Source organism: Amphimedon queenslandica, unplaced genomic scaffold, assembly GCF_000090795.2.
Source record: "Amphimedon queenslandica unplaced genomic scaffold, v1.1 AMPQUscaffold_13510, whole genome shotgun sequence".
Lineage (NCBI taxonomy): Eukaryota > Metazoa > Porifera > Demospongiae > Haplosclerida > Niphatidae > Amphimedon > Amphimedon queenslandica.
The window spans coordinates 183356-196999 of NW_003546254.1; the positions used below are offsets into that span (position 1 = coordinate 183356).

The 13644-nt window shown below is 37.5% G+C and overlaps 4 protein-coding genes across 4 annotated transcripts in view; 3 read left to right on the top strand and 1 right to left on the bottom strand.

Annotated features, from left to right (window-relative positions):
- Positions 1-2295, bottom strand: part of LOC105316451 (coiled-coil domain-containing protein 178-like) — a 3975-nt gene extending 1680 nt beyond the window's left edge. Inside the window, exons 1-7 of the mRNA XM_011411344.2 lie at positions 1646-2295; positions 1409-1530; positions 1175-1336; positions 982-1092; positions 775-897; positions 483-715; positions 246-387 (exon numbers count right to left, since the gene is read on the bottom strand). Of these exons, the coding sequence (XP_011409646.1) occupies positions 246-387; positions 483-715; positions 775-897; positions 982-1092; positions 1175-1336; positions 1409-1530; positions 1646-2261 (1509 nt within the window). The 5' untranslated portion in view covers positions 2262-2295. The remainder of the gene's footprint in view (positions 1-245; positions 388-482; positions 716-774; positions 898-981; positions 1093-1174; positions 1337-1408; positions 1531-1645) is intronic.
- A 30-nt stretch (positions 2296-2325) lies between these two features.
- LOC100638756 (DNA-directed RNA polymerase III subunit RPC6-like) lies at positions 2326-5532 on the top strand. The gene is made up of 6 exons (XM_011411345.2): positions 2326-2556; positions 2734-2801; positions 2850-3174; positions 4516-4623; positions 4947-5135; positions 5340-5532. The coding sequence occupies exons 1-6, from the start codon at positions 2359-2361 to the stop codon at positions 5415-5417; spliced, it is 966 nt and encodes a 321-aa protein (XP_011409647.1). The 5' UTR covers positions 2326-2358; the 3' UTR covers positions 5418-5532.
- Positions 5533-5549: 17 nt separating this feature from the next.
- LOC100638885 (caspase-3-like) lies at positions 5550-7090 on the top strand. The gene is made up of 2 exons (XM_003383471.3): positions 5550-5915; positions 5979-7090. The coding sequence occupies exons 1-2, from the start codon at positions 5627-5629 to the stop codon at positions 6983-6985; spliced, it is 1296 nt and encodes a 431-aa protein (XP_003383519.1). The 5' UTR covers positions 5550-5626; the 3' UTR covers positions 6986-7090.
- Positions 7091-7121: 31 nt separating this feature from the next.
- LOC100639012 (serine/arginine repetitive matrix protein 1-like) lies at positions 7122-11173 on the top strand. Its single transcript, XM_020006240.1, has 11 exons — positions 7122-7204; positions 7245-7334; positions 7378-7503; positions 7882-8052; positions 8331-8482; positions 9078-9170; positions 9222-9565; positions 9759-10062; positions 10220-10688; positions 10764-10823; positions 10885-11173. The coding sequence occupies exons 1-11, from the start codon at positions 7148-7150 to the stop codon at positions 11047-11049; spliced, it is 2031 nt and encodes a 676-aa protein (XP_019861799.1). The 5' UTR covers positions 7122-7147; the 3' UTR covers positions 11050-11173.
- Positions 11174-13644: the final 2471 nt, after the last annotated feature.

A 13644-nucleotide genomic window follows, 5' to 3' on the forward strand; every position in this document is an offset into this window, starting at 1 on the left:
GTATATCCAGTAACATCCAGTAACTACCCCGTATATCCAGTAATCCAGTATAATCCAGTATATCCAGTAACTACCCCGCTGTGGTCTACACTATATAAACTCTTGGCGGTGCCTTTGATACACCCACACACTGTAGTACAAATCAAGTTTAGATTAGTACATGTATACGTTCATACATAGCATATACATGCATGACTAACTTATAGATTATGCATGCACTTTTGTGTGTTGATTTTACAGCTTACTCTTAGCTCCAGTACAAGCTCTCTATGCTTGATCCTAGCTGCTTCTGTTTGCTCATGGATAACTGTCAACTGCTTGTCAACTTTTCGCAACTCTTTCTCAGCTGTTTTTATTGTTTTTTGAGCATCAGCATTTTTCTTATAACTATAATGAGAATGCAAAATAAACAAACGCCATGCACTTGTGAATGAACTAATTTTCAGTAAACAGTGGTAGTCAATAAAGTATGTTTACTTTACCTAAGAGTAGTTTGTTCTTTCATTTCTTCTATTTCATGGTGCATGTTCTCATTGCTCTCTCTACACTCTCTCATCTCCTTTGTCCTTGACTGGACTTGAGCCTGAAGTACTCCATCTTTTTTGCTTAATGTCATCTCATGCTCTTTCTGCTCTACTCCAAGCCCAATTAAGTTCACATTGAGGATATCTATCTCTCTATCGAGATCTTGCACATGTTCCGAGAGAACTTTAACCTAAAGTGTGTCATTTGTTACGCGAGTCTTACAATTATCTCATAATCTTATTGTTTTACTTCATGCGTAATTTTCTTGTGTTTGGTCTCAAGTTCATGAAGTTCACTGTCTTTTATTTCTTTTTCTTGCTTGTAAGCCATTTTCGCTGTTTTAGCTTGTTCAATGCCTTCTATTATTGATTCCTAATATTAAATATAAAAAGTTTACTTATTCGTCAGTACATGTACTCAGTGTTCATCCAATTTTCCTAATCTCTGTATATATACCTTGGTAGCTATGGATTCCTTTAAATCCTTCTGAACTACATCAACTTTCCTTTGGAGTTCTTTTATTACACGTTCCATTTGTTTGATCTCTGCTTCAGCATTTTCTTTAGCCTATGTATAAATAATTTATTATACTGGGCTATATTATGGTCTTAAATATTATCAGTAAATACACTACTACATTTTATCTTACTTGATGCAGCTTTCTTTTCATTTTTGCATAGTCTTCTTGTCTGTTTCCGAGCTCTTGGTTAGTCTCCGTTTGCTTGTGGACTATAACAGCCATATTAGCTGCCTGTTCCTGTATCTTCTCTTGCAATAATGAAGACTGCTTGTTGAGAAGGTCAACACTTTGCTATTGTGATCAAAAAAATGCAGGCGTGACAGGTGCTGTATATAAATTGTATTAATGTGTGAATTATGATACCTTCAGTTTAACATTCTTGTCGATGATTAGTTTGACGTCGTCTTGTATCTGCTTGAGGTGACGTCCTTCAAAGCCAGCATGCCATTTCATTTCAAGCATATCTTGAAGACATTGTTCATGCTCTGATTGAGGGAGAGGAAATTTATGTAATACAATAAGAAACATAAATACAGCGTACATATAAAATAGACACAAAGAATCGTGTAAAATGATGCTGTAAGTCATTTCTTTGCTTGCCTTTTTGCACTATATTTGCTAGTATTTTCAACCTTTCGGCAGCCTTTGCATCCAGCTTTGCCCTCATGTCTTTAACCTTTGATTTCTCCTCTTCAAGCAAGCCAACAGTCTCCTTCCTATCCTTTTCTAGCCTCATGATCAAACTCAGTGACCTAGCTATCGCTTGATCTGCAGTTGACCAGTCAAACTGATCTGCATGCTGTACAGCACTTGAGTCAGTTGCTGTCTTGCTTAGTTTCCTTGCAATGCCTGTATGGACACCACGGACCTGAAGCTTTTTAGTTTTACTCTCGGTTTTACTAGTAGCTGTATCAGACTCTCCTTCAGTTTTATGATCTGGACTAGTTATTTTTAGCCTGCTGCTGGATCTATTTCCTGCTAGTCCACTTGACACACTTGGTACTACAAACCCTTTCTCAAATGATTCATGCCATAGCTCCAGTTGCTTCTTCAATGCAGAGAGAAGTGATGTAGCATTCTCCACACACTTGCCATCGTTTCCAAGCAGACAGCTCCCTTCATCACAGCCATTTCGACTAGCTCCAGTAGTCGGTGTAGTGGCCATGGAGGGAGAGGCTGAGGGGACACTGGGACCCTTCTTCATGACCCAATCCATTGTTTGGGTTACTATGGATACTTATGGGCGGGGCCAAGACACAAAAAGGAGTGGTCAGTATAATAAAACCCGCGTTGTGGCGGGCTATAAAAGCAAGATGGCGGTAAAAATGGAAGTAAAAATGGAGAGAGAAGATGAACAGCTTTCGCACAGTGATCCTTTAGAACTGGAGGATAGGATACTGGAACTGTGTACTGCTAATGAGAAGGGGATCACTGAGCAGACCATAATTACTGATCAACCTTCCATTAACGTTGAAACGAGGAAGAAAGCATTACAAAGACTCTTATCTGTGGTAGGTGTAAGTTTAAAAAGTCTTTGTAATTATATGTAGTACCCCAAATTCATTGTCAGAAAAACTTTGCACATTTGTTACTATTTTTATAAATTCAATGTAGTTTTTGTTAGCGTTGCTTCAATTAGTTTTCACTTTTCCATGTTATGCGCATTAAATACGGATGTTATTATTTAGGGTAAGATTGAAGTATATAAGCAAGGATCCTCGCTTATCTACCGTCTTAAAACTAATGTTGGAACAAGGTACTTTAATTATAATGATTAGTATTTATTTTGTTGTTTCTTCTGCAGTAGTACTAAAGGCTTTGAGTTAGAAGAGAAGGTTGTATATCAGATCATTGAGGGAAGTGGAACTAAGGGAATATGGACACGGGACATTAGGACCTCGTCAAACTTAACCGACCTACAGATCAACAAGTGTTTAAAGACACTCGAGAGCAAGAAGCTGGTGAAGAAAGTCAAAACTGTCCCTCCATCAAAGAAAAAGATTTATATGTTGTTTGATTTGGAACCAGATGAGTCATTGACTGGTGGGGCTTGGTACAGTGACCAGGAATTTGAAACTGAGTTTGTTGATGTACTTAATGTGAAATGCCAACAGTACCTTCAGAAAAAAGTAAATGTCAGATTTTAACAAGAATCAGGGTTTGCCACAAATTATGTTCAGTGAGCTAAACAGCATGAGCTTCATGAGCTGACAAGCACTACAATACAGTACATGGCATTTGGAGCAACTTCAAAAATTCATAAAAAATCTAATTTTGATCAGAATCAGCTCAAAGTTAATACACAGCATAAGAGCATGTATATGTATCAGAAAAAAATATAAAAATGAAGAATTCTCTTCTAGTCAATTTTGCCAAAATTTGGCCCGAGACACAAGGCTATAGCCTTTGGTCATTGGCCTGATTTTTGAGCAACTTTAAAAACTCATAAAAAATTCAAATTTGATCGGAATTAGCTCAAAGTTGATATACAGCATAAGAACATGTATATGTATCAGAAAAAATTATAAAAATGAAGAATTCTCTTCTAGTCAATTTTGCCAAAATTTTGCCCGAGACACAAGGCTATAGCCTTTGGTCATTGGCCTGATTTTTGAGCAACTTTAAAAACTCATAAAAAATTCAAATTTGATCGGAATTAGCTCAAAGTTGATACACAGCATAAGAACTGTATATGTATCAGAAAAAATTATAAAAATGAAGAATTCTTTTCTAGTCAATTTTGCCAAAATTTGGCCAGAGACACAAGGCTATAGCCTTTGGTCATTGGCCTGATTTTTGACAAGAATCAGGGTTTGCCACAAATCATGTTCAGAGAGCTAAACAGTATGCTTCATGAGCTGACAAGCACTGTTTAATAATACATAGCTTTTTGAGCAACTTTAAAAATTCAAATTTGATTGAAATCCGATACACAGCATGATACAGTAGCATGTATATGTATCAGTAGAAAATATATAAATGGGAAATTCTCTCAGAGCCATTTTTGACAAAATTTAGCCAACAAAGTCCCTTTACTATAGTACAGGGTGTTTTGCTCAATTTTAATTTTTTTTAATGCAAATTTGATCAGAATCTGCTCAAAGTTGATACACAATATAAGGACATGTATGAGAAAAAATTTTAAATGGAGAGTTTTCTCATTTCTCGAAATAAGTACCATAATTATAGCCAGAAAGTTTTGTGGCAAAAAAACTTTAATGGTTTGATGGCTCCCAGTCTATTTGTGGTTTTCATTTTCGTGGATCATCAGTGAATCTCCCATGCCTCTCATAAACCTGCAAATATTTTGTGGTTTTTAATTTCGTGATGTCATTCCAAACATGAAAGTTTTTGGCCACGAAACTTTCCAGCTATATGGTATAGTACAGTCTCTTAAAATACCCTGTACTGTATTGCAGGGTATTTCATTAGGAGAGGATTCTTCATTTTATTTTTATATGATTTTGTAGGCTCGTAATGCATGTAGTGAACACAGTGCTCCGTTATTGCAGAGAAGAGCTTCATCTGCTACAGTCAGTGAAGTCTGTGAATACATTAAGAAGCTTAACATCAGTAGAGTATGTTCATAAAATTACCCGATACTTTTATCCTTTAATTGTTACTACTCTCTCCTTCTATTCCCTTCTTTTATTCCATTTTCTTAAAGGCCTCCATACACTAGGCAACATGTTGCTGGCAACTTTGTGGTTACTTTGATCTTGTAAGCAACATGTTTCCAGAAATAGAAAGCTGTTCTATTTCTGGCAACATGTTGCTTACAAGATCAAAGTAGCCCCAAATGCTGCTAGCAAAATGTTGCCTGTTGTATGTTGGGCTTTAAAGTTTATCTTTTGTTGCATTTCAATTCATCTCTATGTTATCATTAATCTGTACTTCTCAGGTTGATCTGACTCATCGTAATCTTGAATCAATCCTCAATACTCTGGTGTTTGATGGTAAAGCGCTCATGACGCATGAACTAGGCCCTGATGGAACTGCCATTAAAGTGTACAGAGCCACTAAACTATATACTAATGGCGGACAGCATCTTGTGCCTGGCTTCAGCAGAACACCTTGCGGAATTTGTCCGGTGAGTTTTGATTTAATAATAATGACATATAAATTGCATATTGGAGTGGAATGTTTGTGCATTTGGGAAAGTTTTTGTATTGATTTGTGGTAGTAAAGGGAAAGCACCAGGCTGCCTCCCTATAATTATTTTTAAAATTTAAGGCATGACTTTTCAGTTATCTTTTGTTCTTCTTGAGAAGCACTTATGATTTATTATTATTAGGTTATTGATCAGTGTACACCTGATGGCGCCATCTCTCCATTGAACTGTACTTATATGAAAGACTGGCTTCGGTTTTGAATGTGGAAGAGCTACATTATTTAATTCTAACGAGTAATTTTTAAAGAGTTAAATGTTTATACTGTTGGTTTATTTGTTAATGCACCAATGCACTAAGATGACTATTCATATCTATGATTCATTGATTCGTGATAAACCGCGCCCTACTGTTATCTTGGCATGCAATTGGGCGTATGCTGCTACTGTAGTCGTGAGTGTGGTGTTAAAAGATGGCTAGCTCTAGCTTGAAGCAAACGCTGAAAGCTCTGTATGCTGAGCTTGTAAGAGGATTGGATCCGGACTCTGCGAGCGAGTTCTTCTCTGAAGGTCTATTGACTAACTCAGAGAAAGAGTCAGTCGATGCCGGAGCCACCAGGACCAAGAAGAACAGGAATTTGATGGATGCACTCCTAAGACGGGACCCTGAAAAAGCTCTCCAGAAGATCATAGAAGTCCTGGAAGGAGAAGAAGGAGAGGATAAAGTAGCAAACGAGGTGTTGCTGCGAAAGATAGAAGAAAGTCAGTCATTGCACTGATAAGCATCAGCCTTTTAATCATTTTTTCTTCTTATCTCCCCACTAGAATATCCCCATTATTCATATGAGAACGGGCTGCAACAACAACAACAACAACAAGGACCACCTCCTCCAGCTGAAGTACCCACTCGAGAACCCATGAACATTCCAGTTGACATCAAACCAATTGGAGTAATACCACGAGGTAGCGGGCCGACCAAACCTGCGGCTATTCCTCAAATAGCTCAAGTATCAGCAACCACTCCACATAATGAAGGAACTGATGGTGGTAGGAGGGACCGCTACCCAATGAACAGTGTACCTCGTGGCTACTGCATCATCATCAACAATGAGAAGTTTGCAACCTTAAGAGAAAGGGCAGGCAGCAAATGGGACGCTGATTCTCTCGAAGAGCTGTTTCGTGAGTATTTGGGTTTTCACGTCGAGCGTTACAATGACCTTGACTCGCAACGGATTCGGAAGCTCATGAAAAGTGTACAGGAGCAGGATCATAGTCGACTGAGTTGTCTAGTAGTTGCAATTCTTTCTCATGGTGTGAATGGTCAGGTATATGGAACTGATGGAGTCCTGATAAAAGTAGATGACCTAACAGATTATTTCAATGGAAGGTGGTGTCCGTCACTAAATGGCAAACCGAAAATATTTCTCCTCCAAGCTTGCCGTGGCGGTAACTTCGACTACGGAGCTATCAATCCAGAGAGCACAGATAGCGGGGAGATGGACCAGTCTGTAGTGTCTCAAATTCTTGATGAGGATGAAACTGATGGAGGCGGCTATTCTCTTTTGCCAGATAATGCCGACTTCATACTTGCATATGCTACAACACCTGGCTACGTGTCTTGGAGGAACTCTGCCTTTGGAACATGGTTCATTAAAGCATTTGTAGATACAATGTACGATAAAGCATCCACAGATCATTTCATGGATAACCTTATTGAGGTTAATCGGATTGTTGCGGAGGAATATGAGTCCCGTGGCAAGCAGAAGCAAATGCCTGCTCCGGTTACGACACTCCGCTACAAGCTGTACCTCCCACCAGTGAAAAGGAAATAAAACAGCTACTTTAGTCATTTGTAGTACATTACCTGTAATCATAGATACTCTATGCTGTAATCTACATTATTTTTTGCTTCTAAGAAATTGCATTTTGCAAGAAAAGGGAGTAGCTACTTGAGTGGGCGTGGCTCATTTTTAATTAACGACTTTATACTGCGCATGCGCAGTAGTTACACATTTTCTGCACTAAAAATGGCGGACGCTGGGTTCTTCAGGGTAAGTTAGTGTAAGTGGATTTTATGTTAGTGTGCAATAGGGAACGAGTACAGAGCAGGACGCCCGTTTCTTTAACAAGGAAAAGAAACTGCGCAACTCTATAAAAGTTCCTCCTATAATAGACACTAAGGTTGGCTGAATTTATAATTTTTATTGAAAACCTAATTTTTTAGATTGACATGCACAAAGTTAACATAGACGTTATCAAGCCATGGATTACAAAAAGGATAACTGAACTCCTTGGAATGGAAGATGACGTCATCATTGATTTCTGTTTTAATCTGCTTGAGAAAAATCAGGTAATACAGAAAACAGGAGGGAAGGGAACAAAATGAAATAGAGCTAATATATTTATAATAGTAATGAATTACCTGAAAAATATATATCATATTTATCAACTAACATTATAGCAGTAAGGAGGTTTGCTATGTAATGATAGAATAGATAGGAATAAAGGGGAGGGAGGGAGGGAATGAAACTGAGAAAGGAGATTAGCTTCATGTACATCTTGAAAAGGATCTGTTCCCTTTTTGCTTGTCACCATCTGAATTTGATTTATTGGTTAAATTTATTCGCATGCCATTCCTGAAATCCTGAAAGAACTTAACTGAATAATACATATTAATTATGATGTGTTGACTATTTGTCGTTGATGTTCACAGTTCAACTGTTACTAGTTTCCAGATGGTCGGGAGGTCCAGATGAACCTGATGGGGTTCCTGTACGGAAGCAAAGCAAGGATATTCATGCATGAGCTCTGGTGTCATCTAATTAGCGCCCAGGAGAGCGTGGGCGGGATACCAGCTGCATTTATTGAAGAGAAGAAACAAGAAATATTACAAAAGCAGGTTAGTATATACGTGTACTTGAGTCAATCATGTACATGTATTTGTTCAAAGTTGTGTGTGTTGCACTATAAAGACTAATGCCGTATAGTGGACAATTTTTTATGGATTTTGCGTTTTTCAAATTTCACGTAAAATTTGTGATAATCAATTTAATACAGTTCAAGATGGCCAAAAGTAGAAAGCCTTGAAATTGATTTTTGGGTGGATCTGTGAAATTTTTGGGCCATGAAAATTTTCCGCTTTACGGTACCCAATTTTTAAATGTTATTTTATGAAAGAAAGAGGAGGAGAGGATCAACGCTTCAGTGAAACGTCACATTGAACAAAGTAAAGATGAACAAAGAGGAGAAGTAGAAGTAAAGAAAGAACCTTCTAGTAGTTCTCTCGTCAAAGGAGACAGACTGTTGGAAGTGACTAATAGAAGCAAAAGGTACAACATTAATGTTAAGCATAGTCCAGTAAATGATCATGTACTAATAATAGTAGAGAAGATTATGAGATATTATTAGTATAGTAGTAATGTACCAATTGGAAGCAAAGGAATCTGTGCAATAAAGTGTACTGATTACATTTGAACTGGTTCCACTCAAGTTGATTTTAAAGTTGCTCAAAAATCAGGCCAAAGACACTGTACTATAGTACAGGGTTGGGCCAAATTTTGTCAAAAATGAAAAGTAGAGAATTCTCCATTTTTATAACTTTTCCTGATACATATACATGTACTTATGTTGTGTAGAAAGTTTGAACTGATTCCAACCAAGTTTGGATTTTTTATGAATTTTTTAAGTTGCTCAAAAATTTGGTCAAAGTCCCTGTACTATAGTACAGGGTCTTTGGCTAAATTTCGACAAAAATGGCTACGAGAGATTTCCTCATTTTAATAATTTTTTCTGATGCACGTACATGTTCTTACGTTATGTATAAAATTTAAGCTGATTTTGATCAAAAGTGGATTTTTTACGATTTTTTAAAGTTGTTAAAAATCAGAAGACCATAGTCACTTATGGAGCATACATTTATGATAGGTCGGCATCACCAGGCCGTGAATCAGAGAGGAAGAGAAATCGCTCAAGATCACCAGAAAATACCAGCAGATCGTATCGGAAGCATCGCAGCAGGTAAGAGAATATCGCTATGATAATAATATTATAATTGTTGCTGTTGTTAAGGTCTCCTGGAGGAGGAGAAGGAGGAGACAATTTTGCTGAAATTAGACATCGTTACCAAGAGGAGAGGAACAAGTACTACCGAGAGAAAGAGAAACACGATCGTCGGAGACACTACAAACAAGACAGGAACGAGAGAGATAGGAGAGAAGACAGAGATAGAGATAGGAGGGATGATAGAGAAAGAAGAGATGACAGAGAAAGGAGAGATGATAGAGAAAGAAGAGATGACAGAGAAAGAAGAGATGAGAGCAAATACAATGAAAGGAGATACGAAGAAAAGAGGAGAGAGGAGAGGGAGAGAGATGTGTCACACTCTCCTTCACCATCAGCCAGTGACTCACCAGGTAATATAACTAGTACAATATTATATTCTATTGGATATTTGAAATGATAATATTTAATGTTTAAAGTACTCCTGATAAAGGGCATTAATTGATAGAAGTGGATTATTCTGGAACAAATAAATACAATTATTATACTTTTAATGATAACAAGAATTATTCTCTCCTTTATATTATCCTTTATTATTATTTTTAGAGCGTATAAAATCCTTCATTACATCTGTCATTGCTAGCAAAGGCACTAATGATGATGAAGATGATGAAGGGAGCAGTTCTTCAGAGAATAGTGACCAATCCTCTCCTCGTAACAGTGAAAACGAGATGAGCTCGGAGTCAGTGCCAGTTCACTCGGACAAAGAGGATGAGAAAGAGGGAGAGGAAGGAACGAGCTCTTCTGAATCAGAGATCAATGATGAAGAGAGCCATGAAGATGAAGATGATGATGATGATGATAAGAAATCAGATTCAACCGATTCGCCATCTCCTACACCTGAGAAGAAGTATGCAATGTATATAATAATGGTAGCTATTATCAAGAGATGTAAATGTAATAATAAATCTCAGGTACAATATCTATCAGAACTGCTTCATGATATACATGTAATTAATTGTTGTATGTCATTTTATAATGAGATATTGTTTATTCTGTACATGCAGATCCCGAGATAGGTCTCATGAAAGAACTCGTAAGAGATCAATAGAAAGATCTCGCGTATCACGTCGATCGCCTCACAGATCACCTGTTAGATCACACCCACGCTCACATAGATCACCCGAGAGATCTTCGAGATCAAGACGTTTGCCAGATAGATCAAGAAGATCACCAGAGAGGTATCGGAAATCACCGGATAGATCATGGAGGGTACCTGAACGATCAAGACGCTCTCCAGAGAGATCACATAGATCACCAGAAAGATCACGAAGGTCACCAGAGAGATCACGAAGGTCACCAGAAAGATCACGAAGGTCACCAGAGAGGTCACGAAGGTCGCCAGAGAGATCACGAAGGTCACCAGAAAGGTCACGGGACAGGAGGCACAGGTCACCCGAGAGGAAGAGAGAGAGATATGAATCACCAGTTGGGAAGAAGAGAAAGCACAGGAGATCATCTGTCACTGATAGTGAGGTAATAACACTTTGTTATTAACCTTATTATTATTATTATTGCTTTTATTATTATTATTATTGCTGTCATTATTAGGATGAAGAGTCATTGGATAACACAAGATCTAGTGATGATGATCGTGTGAAACATCACAAGGTGAGAAAGACAAGTGTGAATATATTACACACATGTAAATCAATTAATACTTTATTTTTAGAAGCATAAAAAGCACCACCGCAAGCATTCAAAGAAGCACAAGAAACATAAATCACATCATGTGACTGCTAGCTCTGAGAGCAGTAGCAGCAATGAAGATAATGACAAAGAAATGGAGTTGAGGGAAAGAGCACTCCGGTCTTTAAAGAAAAGGAAAGGGCTTTAAATGGAATAGAATTATGAGTACTCTTCACTTGTCTTTTGTCCTGCCCACACAAACAATGAACATAATACGTTGTTTTAATTATAATAAGTTAATAAAAAGAGATAATCATTGTTATTTTGTATAATTATTAATTCTTTTCTCTGAGGACAGTTGAAGGTGGTTGGGGAAGGAGTGACGACATTATTTTTGTTGAGTGGTTGGCATAGATCATCTTATCTTTAGAAATATCATCATCTCCATTGATAACCTGTGACATTGGTGGAGAGGGAGGGAGTAAGGGAAGAGCAAAAATTGTGATAATAAAGAACAGTGTATTGAAAATTCTTTGTTAAACATTACATGATAATTGTCTGAGTCAAAATCTGACCACTTGTACATCAGAAATAAAAGAATGGAATAGACATTCAAAATTACATTAGGATGGGTATAAGAACATCTTGCAGTCAAATAAAATAATTATTTAATTATGTCATGTACCAGTACAGGTGTGTTCCCATGCCATTGATGATGAGCCTTATCTCCTAGCCATTCCTCATAGCATTCATGAAGACTTTCCAAGTAAGACTGGAGAAGAGGGAGTAATGATATTATAAAGGTTACCATGATACTTACTAGTTGTACTGGGCTTTCCTCTTGTCTCCCTCTCTCTTGTAATCTTTTATAACAAACTTCTGGTGAAGCTCTTATGTATACTGGGGAAGGAATGAGAGGAGGAAGTTTGTGGGTAATGCACATAAACTACATACGAGTGTATTATGACTTACCAATGAGGTCTAGGTGAGGAGGATTGGTCTTCATTATGTACTCAAACCATTTGCAGTAGCACGAGTACTCAGCATCATCAAGTATACCACTACATATTACATATAAAATATTATGTGTAATGCGGTCTATCTGGAAATTTTTACTGTGATTTTAATTTTACTGCATTAGAGCTTTGCAAAAATTAGACCACACGTATAATTATTACATTCCACATTCAATAATACACGATACAGTCTCATTTAGTAAAAACTAAATCACAGCATAATTTTAAATGCATAGTGCGTGAATTTCCTGATTCATGGTATATCATTAGACTTATACTGTAACTGACTTGTTGTGAAGGTTCTCAATGAAGCAAAATCTTGCGCTGAAGATACTTCTCTCCAACATACACACTGGACTAGCCTGAGAAAAGGAAGTTGAAATGAGTCATAATGACTTTTAATTATTTTACTGTTTCTTTGTGGTGTAGCTCCATCATTGTTAGAAGGACGTACGACTGGAAAAGATAACTCCATCTTTTGGGATCCTGATACATTCTCCCCTACAGGAGGAGGAGGGAAGTGAATCAAGTCATCAGCTGTTTAATGTTTTTTGCTTGACTTACAATTAAGTTTGAGCCCCCAATGTCCCGCCATTTATCGACAGGTTCTATTAGCACCTACAAGGAGACAATAAGAGATAATGAGACACTGATAGTAAGCCCTGACCTCTACATCATGCAGCTGTGAGAGTTTCTTCAAAAGTGTGGATTTACCACTTGCTATATTTCCTTCCACGGCTACCTAGAGGCTCAAAGTAAATACAGAATATTCTGTGGGCAGAGACAATACCCTCAGCTTTCTCCCGGATCCCTTTCTGGAGCTTTTGCTACTGACATAGCTTCCTATCATCTTTTCTTTCTCTGTCGCAGCTATTTGCCCGCCAAAATACAAGTCACCGCCTTCTCTAACCAATCACATTGGTTCACTCACGTGTTAGACTAACTCTTTATAATACAACAATTTTTTATTAATCATAAAAATGAATATTTCTTCAAAAATTGAAACTTCTTAGACTTTTTCTCAACAGTTTCTATTAATTTTGGTGTCCATTTCACTTTAAGTCTTGACCTTGAAATATCTTTAAAAACAGCTTTGGAGCACCGACTAACGTAATCCTTGCTGCATTTCACTTGTAAACGATTGCAGAGTCTCCTAATGGCTCCATTTGGCCTGTGAATCAGATCAGAGTTATGAACTTCTATGACATCCAACTTTAATTGCTTGATCATCTTCATGACACTACGGACTTGTCTGAAATACAACGTAACTTGTTTTTTTAATTCCTTAATGTTTGTATACGGCTCCTGGCTAGTAGCAGCTTTTCTAGCGTGCTTCTTATAAAGTAGCATGGTAGCAATGTTGTCAAACGGGTTTCTTATAGCATGAAGGACAACTATAGGTACTCCAACTGCTTGCTTTATCTCCTTGAATGCCTGCTTAACACTTTCCTTTTGATTTTGAAACAATTTAGTTGTCATGCCTCCAGACTTATCTCCAATTACTGCAATGTCACCATCATACCTTCCTTGCCATAGTCCAGGGATGTGCAGTGTGTATCCTTTCTTTGTAGCACCCACTCTCCTAAGACCATTAATTGAATTGTAGCATGAATTGTTATAAATTGCACTGTACAAGTAACCTCTATTCATATCCTGTTTGGACATTGTAGTCCATTCATGAAAGAGCGAGTATTCGTGTGATATGACAATGTGAGGATGAGCATCAAGAATGCTTCCAATGATGCTATGTCCACTTCTCCCATGCCCAACAAAGAATAAAAATTTCT

Excerpts from the sequence above, each read along its gene's own strand:
- LOC100638756 (XM_011411345.2), top strand. The coding sequence starts at position 2,359 with ATGGCGGTAAAAATGGAAGTAAAAATGGAGAGAGAAGATGAACAGCTT. Across the intron at positions 2,557-2,733 it reads TACAAAGACTCTTATCTGTG|GGTAAGATTGAAGTATATAA; the intron begins GTAGGTGTAAGT and ends GTTATTATTTAG. Across the intron at positions 3,175-4,515 it reads AACAGTACCTTCAGAAAAAA|GCTCGTAATGCATGTAGTGA; the intron begins GTAAATGTCAGA and ends ATGATTTTGTAG.
- LOC100638885 (XM_003383471.3), top strand. The coding sequence starts at position 5,627 with ATGGCTAGCTCTAGCTTGAAGCAAACGCTGAAAGCTCTGTATGCTGAG. Across the intron at positions 5,916-5,978 it reads GCTGCGAAAGATAGAAGAAA|AATATCCCCATTATTCATAT; the intron begins GTCAGTCATTGC and ends TCTCCCCACTAG.
- LOC100639012 (XM_020006240.1), top strand. The coding sequence starts at position 7,148 with ATGCGCAGTAGTTACACATTTTCTGCACTAAAAATGGCGGACGCTGGG. Across the intron at positions 8,483-9,077 it reads GTGACTAATAGAAGCAAAAG|GTCGGCATCACCAGGCCGTG; the intron begins GTACAACATTAA and ends CATTTATGATAG. Across the intron at positions 10,063-10,219 it reads TCTCCTACACCTGAGAAGAA|ATCCCGAGATAGGTCTCATG; the intron begins GTATGCAATGTA and ends CTGTACATGCAG.